General features: G+C 41.7%; 1 protein-coding gene across 1 annotated transcript in view; it reads right to left on the reverse strand.

Annotated features, from left to right (window-relative positions):
* LOC117730300 (E3 ubiquitin-protein ligase SMURF2-like) overlaps window positions 1-12855 on the reverse strand; it is a 51765-nt gene extending 38910 nt beyond the window's left edge. The window contains exon 1 of the mRNA XM_034531885.1: window positions 12429-12855. Within this exon, the coding sequence (XP_034387776.1) occupies window positions 12429-12480 (52 nt within the window). The 5' untranslated portion in view covers window positions 12481-12855. The remainder of the gene's footprint in view (window positions 1-12428) is intronic.
* Between the last annotated feature and the right edge of the window lie 494 nt (window positions 12856-13349).

Consider the following 13349-nt stretch of genomic DNA (forward strand, 5'->3'; position numbering starts at 1 on the left):
ATTAGCATTTACAGGTGTCCAAAACTGAGAAATGTTGCCTAAATGGGGATCTCTTCTACAGTGCACTTCCTCTGGAAAGCTATTACTACATTTCCCAACCTCCCACTCTCAGCCTGGCTCCAGCCCAGTGAATGCTCAGGATGCCAATTATGTCATTCATTTGAGAAGCCAGCCGTCTACAGCTGACACTCCCCTTCCTCTCTGCTCCCCGAGGAGACGCCAACAATCTGGAGTCAGGAATCTGGAGAGGAACGTAGTCACTACACAGAGTAGGAGGGTTGGTTTCGAGAGGGGTGAGAAGGTAAGGACGAAATGTTCATCTGGAGGCATCGAAGGTGGAATGGAGAACGAGGGAGGAATGTGGGGAGGGTGGACAGAGGTCTATCTAGTGTCACAAATCTGTGGAATGCAGACAGTCGGGGGGGGGAGAGAAAGGGAGAGAAATATGGGAGAGCGGTGGAAGGGAAAGAAAAGGGAGAAGTTCATTTGGACCAGGGAATTTTGATGGTGATGACATTCTGGCAACAGTGGAAACACTGAGGGAGGAGTAGCAGGGATGGCGGAAAGAGATAAGGGTAGATGAGGAGGAGGCATACAAGAATTAGCAAAGTAGACCATAATATAGAAAGGATAGGAAAGGTATGGTTTGCAAGGTCGGATGTCTCAAAACCGCAAGTTGATTTGTACGCATCTTGTTGGATGACATTTACCATCCCATGTTATCTGATGTCTAGAGTAATCTCATCTATCAAAATGTATGCCTCTCTGAAATACAGGAGACACCTTTTTTAAGTCCAAGTATTTTAAAAGAAATGGCCAGAGGTGGATAGGAGGTGAGCTATAAAAAAAAAAAAAGGTGGAGGCAAGCTGCCACACAATGAACAGATGGTGAGTTTCGATGGTAGAAAACCAAAGAAGAAGGGTAACATGAAGCAGAGAGGAAACGGATAGAGGGAGGGATAAGGAAATAAAAGAATTAAGGTGGAGGAAATAAGCCAGAGGGATTCAAGCTCATCTGACGACTGAGTCAGAAAGTAAATGAAATATTCATATGGACACTGGATTTAGAGACAGCCAGGTGTAATATCATACCACAGGAAAGTAATTCCCATATGACTCATTAGGTACCCTAACGGTGTGTCGACATGGGAGGTGTTTCAGTCGTAGTTTTTCAGTCACCATCAGCTTGGCCTAGTGCATGCTGTATCAATTAGTTTAAACAACATCAGTAAACATCAGTAAACAAATACATAAAATGGACACAAGCTAGAAAGTCATACTGACTGTATAATTAATTCACCCAAGCACCGAGTATCATAGGCGTGAAAGTATTTTAGCCTCTTCATCAGAATTAAAAGCAAAGATGAGACGGTTTCTTTCCTTTAAAGATTGTAGTGCGTATTGGGCCCAATTAGTCCTTAGAAACAGGGGAATGAGGGCTGACAGGGGGAGAGGAAGATGAGAACCATGATCATGTGGAAAATAGTATTCAGAAGTTGTGGTGGGGAGGTGGAGATCTAGAGAACACGAAGGAGGAAAAGAGAGCAATAAAAGAGGAGAACTGCAGTGATGGAAGAGAGGATAGGGACCAAAAAGAAAAGAAGGCTGAGAAATATGTGAGGAAAAATAAAGCATCATAGAGGCGATAGAGAGGAGAGGGTGTGATGGAGAGAGGCAGAGATGAAGCACTGGGTAATAGATCATGTTATCTCTGCATCCAACACCTACTTTGGGTGCAAACCTGAGGACAAAAAAGGGACACTCTACTATTGAACAACTGGTTTCTACTGTAGACTCCACAAAAGCATACACACACACACACACACACACACACACACACACACACACACTTACTATGCTCAGAGACATATTTTGAGTTCTACAGGCCAAGACTGTAAAAAAACATAAAATCAAACCTCCATCAGTCTCTCGTGTATTGTGGTCCATGCCAACAACAACACAAGTGTCCCCATTAATAATTTATTGTTCTGCATTCAGTGTTTTGTCAGAGAGTTTTCAATATGACTTATTGTCAAGATGTGTAGAACTTGTTCAAGTTCCTCAAACTGCAGTTTTTTTTTTTTTTTTAAAGCTTTGGCCTTTCCACACCTTTTTCACCCACACATCCATGTCGTCTACAGTCCACATGTTTCAACTCCGCTTCAGACTCAATCACACAGATGCAGAAGAGTTTCTGCTGTACGGGAGTCTATGCACCAATAAGATATGGCGGCATCATAATTTATCAACTCATTTACGCTACACAGGAACAACAAAACGTGACACTCGCTACCGGAACCGTTAGCACGATGTGCCCGTTAGTGGTGTAACGGATCATGAAACTCACGGTAAGGATTGGATCACAGCAGCATCATTATGATCCATATTAGCAGATACCCCTTTGTTGTATGATTATAGCAGCTGGTATACAAGTCTTCAGACTATTTACTTTGTGCAACCATCCCAAAAATAATTTCAACCGGTCTGAAGTCAGAGTAAAATGTAAAAAATAATAATCCTTCTTATTCTCGTATTTTGTTATTGTCATCTATAGTGGTTATTTTCTTCATAAAAAGCACACAATTCAAATAGGGAAATAAAGGATTGTATTTTTATGGATCAAAACTAATCTGGTCATTATTAGTTTTGGGTATCAGAATTGGTATCAGGAAGGAAGAAATAGTATTAAATCATCTCTAGAATGAACTGGCAAATATGAGAGTTAGACTATAGGGAAAAGAAACTGAATTATTCACAGTCTGCTGTTGTCTCAGACAGATAGTGGGCCATATAGACACAGTCTGCTGCTGTAAAGGGTTAACGCACTTGTACCTGTATAGTGCTTCTCTAGTCTTCCGACCACTCAAAGCGCTTGTGTTGTAAATATGGGCATATGAAAGTTCACATGTACAATATGGCCAAGCCACTGGGGAAGTGAAATGTCATTAGAACTTACAGTAAATGCCAGTTGTACCTAATATCTCCCTATTTATGCTGTTTTTCTATTCACCATCCTGTGGACAGAAGAGCAGATTGCGAGGAGCAACCCTCAGAGGCAAGTGGTTAGAAGTGTGAGACAGAATGGTGAGAGACAGGCAGCTACTGTGAAGATGGAGATAAAAAGGGCAGACAGCGCAGTGTGAGCGATGGGGCAGTGTTTGCCTGGTTTTCCCGTCACTCTGAGAATGAATGACACGGAGAGAGGTTACTTTAGGCTGCAGTAGTTTTCCTCATCTCTGTGTACACATAAATATGCAGCTACGCCTGGCACAGTTTGATGGTGGAATCCAGGGCTTTTTGTTGTCTGTGGGTGGAAAGTGGTCCTGTGTGGAACAGAAGGACATCTATAACAAGACAGCAATAACCTGACAGTGACCAAATAGTTTATATGGACTGAAATGATCCAACAACTGAACACCTCAGGAGGACATTACTTAAATTAGTATTGGTTACATAAAAAACTATCAACTTTAAAAGGGCACTGAACATCCCACTTTTTGTAGCGAGTCCCGCACCGCTGGCACTAGTTGGCCCTTGTTGCGGTGTTTTCTGCCGAACGCTGTTCGTCCTTTGACTTTGGGCCTCATGAAACCGATCAGGCCCTTATACTGCTATATTAAGAAACGGATTAAAACTAAGTTTGTCGCCAAGTAGCTGTAATTACATGCATGCAGTTTGCTAAATGTTGGCAAAACTTTGACAATCCCTAATATGAAGAACAGCCTTTAAGAATGCAACAACGTCTCTATCATACACTCGTGGGCTCTTAATTGCTCTGAAAATAATAGACTAATTCCCCCCGATTCAGTAGTAGTATCAAACGTGTCTACTGTTGGTGAAAGAGGAGTCAAAGCCTTTGTGTCTCACGCAAGATAGTAAGCATTGAAGCAGTCATCTTTCATCTTTCTGGACCTTCGTAAACAGAAATCCTGCCCTTATTGTGATGATGTAAAGAGTGGAGACGGATGGCGTGGCACACCGGCGCCGTCCTAGCAACTTGATCCTCATCTCCATGATTAAAACCACTGAATCACTCACGTCCTCCGACTGTCTCTCTCCCACACTGAAAACAGACTTGGAGAGGGGGATGCAATTTGAGTGGCAGTGAACGTCAGTCTGCGTGTGTGTTTGCGTGTGCGTACAGCAGACATGCCGAGTGGTCTACCAGACACACACACACACACACACACACACACAGGTGGGCAGTCTGACTGCAGAAACAGTAGCAGGAGAACAGTGAGGGGGAGGAAAGTGTGATCCTTAAAGTCTTCCCGCTTCTGTTGGGTTTTAAAAAAAGCCTTTTATTCCTTCAAAAAAGGCAAAAACTAGTTGAGTTAATTTGATTTAGTTTTGTTTCATTATTATAAAGAGCATTCCAGTTTTTTACATTTTTTTATTTAATTTTAGGAACAGATTTTGCCGTTTCCTCTCGTTTCAGTTTTCATTGCTCTACTGAAGTTAAAGGCAACTAAGTCTCTTGCAAAAAGACGGAGACTGAAGCCGAGCATGAGGCTACAAACAACATCCTTTTAATGGCATGACTTGCATGCGTGGCCACATAACTGCATTACCATGCAAAGTAATAACATTAACATATACAAGCATTTGTATTGATTTGGTGTCTGTTGGTTTAGTACATTTTATTTCATTTAAATTATATCAACACTGCATGATGCTCTTTGCTCGGGTCCCTGGAATCCTCTCAGACTCCTTCGAGTCCCCAAACAAACGTTGACAAATACTAAGTACTGCACTGTGGTGAGGGACACTACCGGAAGTGTGTATTTGTGTGTGTGTACATCACAAGTTGAGAACAGATAAAGAAAAAAGAAAAATACACCAAACTGGAGCCACACCGGCGGAGTCCTCTGTCAGCTGTCTGGACTAGATCCCGGGGGGTGAGGGAGGGAGAGGAAGGAAAGAGAGAGAAATGAGGGAAGGACATCCTGTTCAAGAAAAGAAAAGAAAACTGAAGAGAAAAGTACATTGTACAGTATTAAAGTCACACATTAAGGAGACACTGCAGTGGGGTAGAGAGTTCAGGCAGTGAAAGGAAGAGGGCCGGGCAGGATGCAGTTAAGTGCAAGAGAAACACTGCAGTAAAAACTTTTTTTTTTAAATCACATTTGTAGACCAATTACCTGCCTTTTCACATGTTCCAAATTTAAGTTATGTGAGAGAAATAATGCTCTTGGCCTATGAAAAGAAAAAGGTGATATTTCTTCTCCATATTCTGCAGGAAAATCCTCCTGAAGCACTTGGAAAGTTTAATGTATTCTGCATATTGAAGACCACCTCCTTTCCAGTCACAGGCTCTTATGCAACAGTGAGGTGTTCAGTCTTTCCATTTTCCTTCTCAGAAGTACGCGGATGCCACCAAGTTCAAAAGTAATTTGAAAAGCAGATAAAACTAAGGGCTGACCGAAGTCTAAAAAGTTGCACAATGCTTAGAGAAAAGCCATATTCATAGGCTATATTGTGATGCAGTAAATAAAAAACTAAAACATAATATAAATGCATTCCATCAACATATTGTGTCATTTGTATTAAATTAATTCGTTTGTTGCCGAACTGAAGTTTTTCGGCCAAATATCATATGCACAAAAGGTTTGAGTCCAATAGAAAGCATGTAAGCTCCCAGTGTTGCGTGGTAAAACGCAGGTCATGAGTAAGAACTGTAAAGCTGAGTTACGAGACTGGCAGCGCCCCGCGAGATTTCATTACCGAGTCAGTCTCTCCTCACATGCCAAATTCTTCCTAAGAAACACAGCGCTGTGTCGAGATACACAGACGGTGGCTGAAAATGCTACGCCAGCTGGAATTTGTCATTTTTAACGGTAATGTTTCAAAACAAATAATTACGGGCCGATCAGATATCAAGTTGCATCCATCTTGAGTTAATAGAGGGTTACCAGCTGCACACATCTGACATATCTCCAAAGCAATGCTCCTGTATGTCTGCAATGCTGTGGTCGTGTTAAATGTGCTAAACCTCGTAGGGAAATCCACAAGTCAACGAAAAACAAATGTATCAATGAAACAAAAAAGGGTATAATTCAACCCACCAGAGACCCAGGGGTTCCCCCTCTGCATGAAATATGAGCACAGAGGAGAAACTGGGATGACCACAAACTGTGCGGAGCTCCTTGTTCACTTTTTTTGCCTGCATTATTGAATTACATCAGTATCAGCACTGTGGCGATCTAAACTTCTCTCTGCATTAATGACTTAAGTCGTCTCACAACAAAAAGGAGCCCCATAACATAAACAAACACAAACATCCACTCATTTATCATCCACATTCCCTGAACTTGATAGTGTGGCGCTGGCGTGTCATATGCAGTCGCATTCGGCAGGAAAGCAATGGAGACAAAAAAAAGTGCTAGACTTGGCAGGATAATCTGTTCTGTAAATCACACAGCAGGGAAATCAAAGTGTGCAGTTTCTACTAAAGACATTCTTCATCTTCCAGTGCATTACCACAGCAATACACTTGCATAACTCAAAGATTTTATTTTTAACATTTAGATGAAATGAAACAAAAACTTTCACCATCCTGCTATTGTCCAATTTAGAAACAGTGGGTTTCGTTTATCTCGGGAAGATGAAGGTATCCGAGAATAAAATATAGAAACTTGTTATGGATTAACACACGAGCAGAGATAATTGTTCACGTTTCCACTACAAAGTAGGCACAATGTGCAACATCATTTTGTGTGGTCTGTGGCATCTGAAAACCGTTAAACCCTGTCTTTTCCTTTCAGATATACTGATAAGTGAAAGGATAAATACATCTGGAACAGTTGCATGACAAAGTGAATACAAATGCTTCCATATGATGAAAAGAGCCACATGAACACTGAAGGACTGTATAGTGTAGTGTGCGTGCGGTCCATTGAAGTATATGCTTGTGATGCAGACTAAACAGAGCGGGAGGAAGTTTGGGTATAGAGCTCCACCACAACACAGTGACCCCAAACACTAGAGGCAGGATCAAGCAGCCATTCAGAGAGAGACAGACAGACACAGACACACAGACAGACAGACACACAGACAGACAGACAGACAGACCTTCCTTGACAACTGTGCAGAGACTAATCTATAGTACCCAATATTGACACGAGAGGATAACAGCATTCACAGCCAGACGACTCCTCTCCGTGTTATTCACTACAAATGAAACAAAGGTCTTTAACCAGCCTCATTTCTCATGCCACAGACCATGCATTTTTACACAGAAGCAGGCACCCCATAAAAGTAAGACAAGTTTACACTTTATTAAAGAGTCTGCCACTACCTCCTGCCTCAAATGCCCAGGGCAACAGATTTAAGCATAGACTAATGTCCTTCAGCGTTTAACATTTAAATGGAGCCTATTAAGATCGGAAAAAGTGCATATCGTCAGTGTGAAGGTGTCCGTCCCGTGCCAGACTTCTCACTGGGGCTGCACAATATATTGTGTCTACATCATTTGCCATGCAAGCACATGCTTACAGATGAATTGCATTTGTCCAGTAAACTGTAGCAACTTTCATTTTTTAGATTTGTTTGAGTCATTGAAATTCAATTCATTTTTTTTAAATTTTTTTTTTTTAATGTCTGAATCGTACAAAAAAATTGCAATCGGTGCATCCCTAAAAACTGGAGACCATCTTGTGACGGGACGAAACCAGAAATAACGCCACAATGTGCAACAAATCGGACCAGGGGCGCAAAGTGGGTTGGCCATTGGCCCCTTCCTTCCCCACTTGCTACCCCATACTTCTGGTGCCCTTCCTCGGACACTATCCTCATCTTCAAATTTAGCCGTCATTTTGACAAACCTGTAACTAAACCTGTGTGCGAGGTATGTCGGAGGGGACAAAGAGAAGAGTAAGAGAGGACTTAAACAGGAGAGGAAACATATTACAAGAGACACAATGATAAATGAGAAGAGTATGAACATGAGGTGAGCTGATGGATGGCGGAATGACGACAGAAGGGCTGATGCCCCGTTTGGGCAGCTCTCTGGTCTTGGCTGATCAAATGGAAAGAGTTTGAGCTGAATCACATAAACACAAAACGGCAACAACAAAAAGAATGTAACACACACACACGCACACGAAAACATCTATACCCTCACACATGTCTAAAGACGACGAGTAAAACATTGTGATACACCGCATGATCACAAAGACACATTTAGAAAAGTCAAAGAGGAAGTGTCTGTTTCTAGAAAGAGGCAAGCAGTATGGAAATTAGCATGTAAGCTTGAACATATAATACATTAGTGCATGCCGTCTACAACAGACTGGAGGAGGACTGCAAAGATCAATTGCCCATTGCCCTCCCCAGACAACACACTGCGAGTAGAGGTGCACACGGAATAGCTCAGGTTCATGAGTGACTTTCTACATGGGTTCATCCTTATGCTACGAGTTTGAAGCTGCAGCACAACATTAGCAGATTACCTTCCATCATCTTTCCTGACACCAGATGTTCAGTTTTCTGAAATGCAACAACTAACCAACAATGTTGTTGGTGCAGGCAATGTTTTCAAGGCAATGATTCTCCCCCCCCCCCCCCCCCGCCCCACATATTTGTCAATGTATGTGGAATAGCAGAACTGTAGGCTGGATAAATCTGTGGGAAACCTTAGGAAACGCTCAGTATTTTAGAGGCGATTTCGGCAGGAATAATTTTGAGCAGTGTCTATTAATTGCCTCATAACTAGGTCAAACATCACTTTCTGCCAGACTCGAGGCATCGCTTGTTCCTAAATTAAACTGGTGCCAGGGATAAATAAAACAGAGCAACAACACAGACACGTCACAGCATGACTCAGGTCCATTGTGTGCGTATGAATCATAATCCCTAACTCTGGTCCACATTTCAACTGTCAAAACTCAAATAAATCACACACATGCATAGTCCAAGTCCCTTCACGACCAGCTGCTCACAATGTGTTGATTAAATGTGATCATCTATGTAATCAGCTTTCATTGAAAATCATACAGGAAGGCCAAGCAAGCAGAAATAATATGCATTTGATGTGAGGATGAAGAAGTGAGTCAGAGACGAGCAGTAAGACCGATTATAAATACAAAAGAATGTGTGGAACACACCTGCCAGATTAGGGCGAACAGAGAAAACAATTTCTAAATAATTGTATTTATTTCCTTCTTTTTTTTAAAAAACATGTTCAAGAACAAAATCCCCAAAAGGCAGTTCATAATTACCATTTAAACAATTGTTCCTCTACGCCGTGTGGGAAACTTGACAACTCTTGTTGGTTTCTCACCATCACCACGACACACTTGATGTGTGCGTGAAATTGTGTGTTTGTCTTCTGTTTTGGGAACACACAACATCATGCTTGCACATATAAACAAGCTGACCCACACAGCTGTACTTGGTCCCTGATAACTTCCCTGAAATGCAGTCGGCCCCAACACTGGGCCAGGGACGGAGGCTTGATCTTTCTCCTGATCACCAGCATACTGGCCTCGAGACCAGCTTCCCAATGTTAAAGTAAGGGAGAAATACACACACCGTATGAGAGAAGATAAACAATGTACATGTGGGCCTCCTTGCTTGCCTGTGTGTCCCGCACTCACACTCAACTGGAAGAATCCTGAGATGATTCTTCCAGTCATTCGCTGCATGCCAACAGGAGATTCGTAGAGCCAAGAGGCCATATTTGAAAAAGGGGGCGAGCGATGGATTCATCCCCTCGTACGTCTCATGTCCTTCACTTTGAGAAAATCCAGATTCCATCCAGTGAAGGAAAGCAAGAGAAAACACCCTGTTCCTGTTTGAATTCAGTAAATCATACACCAACTCTCACCGAGAAGGAGACAGAGGGGGAACTACACCAATTGTCGGTTCCCTGCCGTGTTAGGAATAACATCTCTCGAAATCCAACATGGCTTGCCTTTACAAGCTTGGCAGCAAGCTCTGTGGGGACACAACGACACACCACATACAAGCAAACTCAAGCTAGGATGTTTTTTGTTTTGTTATTAATTTAAGCTTTAACGAGCAGCTGTCCCAGATAAATATTGCAGGCACAAGGAGGAGCTCTGAAAAATGCTTTTGTGAGAAGTTAGAAGGTGGCATTTGAATGCAGTGTGGGATGACTAAACTGGGGATGAATTCGGTCAAAATCCTGCAGTGCGTGTGTAAGCCCACTTTACGCAAATTCTAATCCACTGCCTTGACGAATCCCAGCGAGGGTGGCAAACTAAAACAGCGGCACGCTTTAAATTCAGCTGACTCATATCTAGGAAAAGCTTCATTTTAGTGGAGGAGAAATTTAAAGAACAAAGCCAGTCCAATTTTATATCATAGTGAAGAACACAGCAAGATCTAAAAAGAGTAGCGCTGGTCTTCAGTTTGCATCAGCAGTACCAATAATTCAGTTTTTATTTTTTAATAAGACAAAGCTGCAGCTGAGAAAAATTGGGAATAATGTGCAGTAGTCATTATTGTGACTGAAATAGTAAGATGCAAATAATGTATTTGTCTGCAAGGTTAACCTGCCCAGATGGATATTGATCAAAGCTTTATTATTGACAGCACAGTGGTTAGACTTGATAGTGTGTCTGCAAGGACCTGCAGCCACATGAAGAAAACTGGCAAAGTTGGAGGTCAAGCCTTCAGAAATGTACTAAAATTATTCATTTTAAAATGTATTATGATGTTACAGAATTCTAATTCAGTAATAATATAATTATTATTTGATGCAGTCATTGTTTTACTTTGATTGGCTCACAGTTACAGAAAATATATGGTGGCCAACAGGGATGATGACTGGGAAATGGCCACAATGAGGCTACAAACTGCATTTATCAGATGCATTCAAATTACACAAGTCACCAACCAGCACAAAAGATCCATCTTTTTTTATTGAATTTTATTTAAAAGAAAAAAATGAAAGAAAAGAAACCTACGAGAAACCGCATAGCAGACGTAAACTGGGCTTCGACTGGAATGCAATGTTGGGTCTATTTGCACATGGTCTAAGACATTGCGTGGCCACAACTAAACATATATAAAACACTTAGTGATTTCTAAAGTCTAAACGCAGACTTAGCATCACTGATCATCACTGTGTGAGAAGCAGTTGGTCGCTCACAGCCATATGAACCTCTCTCCCCACCCCCCACCCCCCCACACACAGTTTCCCTTATCCTTTCTCTCTTGCAAAGGATAGACAGAGGATGTGTCTATAATCGGGAAAGACTCACATTTCCTCTCTGAGGTTTCACATTCCTGGGATTCCGTCTGAAGACCACTGCAGCCCATTTAAAACCATTCCCCATATGGAGGGGGGAAAAAGAGACCCTGGGCAGGAGACCACGCTAGATTTTAGAGCTTGAGAGCTCATTTCTCTTTACAGTATTACTCTATGTTTAGAGGTCAATTAACCTGTTCCACACCCTTAATATGATGACTATCAATAATAATACCATGATAGAACACCTGTCGTTATTCTATGCTATGGGAATTAAAAGTTGTTCTGCATAGCTTGAAGTCCTATAGAATAGCACCAAATACAGATAATGAGACATTAGGTTCTCAGCTCAGCAGTTATACCTTCTGAACACTTTCAGATTAATCATTTTATGTGGCGCCCTACAGACGATGATGGGGGTGGATGGCTGGACATCTGGCTTCTGCATACATCTATTCATGCAAGTTAAACACAAAAAGCCCTCTTGCTCCTGTCAGATCGCAGCTCCTCAGCGCTTCAGCATGCGCATTGTTACAAAATGCATATACTGCAATTAATGTGTGTAGCACATCGTATATATAGCAATAGCTTTTTTGGTAATGATAGTACGCTATTCCTTTTATTCTACATATATAAACGCAATGGTCCACTTAAAAAATAAATAAACATTGTAATTTATGATTCCACATTCACTAAAGCCTGATTATGAAGCCCCACACAGCAGGTTCCTACCTCCTGAAATATGTTCGGAACATGCATGACTACACAAAAGATGACCAGTCTTAATAACTGATTCAATGACGATACGGTTAAAAGAAGTGTTAAAGATATCCATATGAATTAGACTGAAGGGCCATCGGGACAGATGGACTGTATCACAGACTTACTGATATGTAGCTTAACTTTTGAGAGAAACCTCATTATGAGCAAAGATGCCAAGTGGCGTTGACGTTAGCAGCTAACGAGGTTGATGCAACACAATCAGCGGCGTTTGCTAACGAGCTCACTGGCTCTCGAGGTTGCTCAGTAGGTCCTCGGGAGTTATATTCGGCTCAGCAAATAATTCATTGAATGCGATTAAAACATAAACACACAGACGGAATACGAGGGGAACATTGTGTGTAACACATAATACACATGTACCACCGGCACACGTTAGCCTGGTAGGCTAGCAGGCTAACGGCGCAGGAGCAGCGGGTTTACGTTTGCTTACCTGTCAACCGCAGCTTCACTGGGCCGTTTCTCCTCACTCCTTGGCTAGACATCCCCTTTTGTGTTCCAGCTTGATGAAAACTCACAAAAAGCGTCTAATTCATGTGTCGGCGTACGGGTCTCGAAAAGGTATCTCCCAAAACAATCCCTCTGCTAGCTTGGGGTAGCTTGTAGTATCACCATAGCAGATCACACTGACTGTGTCTGCAACATGATGGGATCATCGTCGCTGGAATATCACTCTCACGTGAGCCCCTTTCATTCAAAAAAAAAATAATGAAAATAACTAATCCTAAATAAGTGCCCGAATGCTGTTCACGCCGCGAGCGACGGGTATTGATGCGAATCAAGTGGACGGTTTGCCCTCCATCCAGACAGGCGTCTGCTCTGTCCGTGCTGCTTCAGTTGAAGTTAGTCGTGATGATGGTGAAGACCGAGCTACTGTGGACAGGATCAGGGAGGCGAGATGAGCACATCCGGTACGACCTATCAAAATAAAACATGTCCTACATTTTCCCAATACTAACTACGATAAATATGAATGATTCATTATGACTATAATAATATAACAGACATAAGCTTAATGTGAATATTACGTAATATCGACCTAGTTGCAATTGATTGTACAATGGTCACATTATTTTACTTTGAATTTAAAATGGTCTTTATCCGGCATCTATCTGGATAGATGGACGGTTTATGTAGGCACGAACGAACCAAGAGAGTTTCTGCAAATAGTTAGAATATACATGTATATAGTTGAGTGGTTTAAACGTATAGGCTACCCTAAATATATCAATATATTATTTTGACTAATACTACTCTAGTTCAATCAGTTATCGGCGTAATTGCTTATAGGGGATTAATGTCTGCATTGTAAATTATAGATATCTTACTGAGTAAATGTAATTTCATGATATGC

The sequence above is a fragment of the Cyclopterus lumpus genome, chromosome 1 (assembly GCF_009769545.1).
Source record: "Cyclopterus lumpus isolate fCycLum1 chromosome 1, fCycLum1.pri, whole genome shotgun sequence".
In the NCBI taxonomy this organism is placed as follows: domain Eukaryota; kingdom Metazoa; phylum Chordata; class Actinopteri; order Perciformes; family Cyclopteridae; genus Cyclopterus; species Cyclopterus lumpus.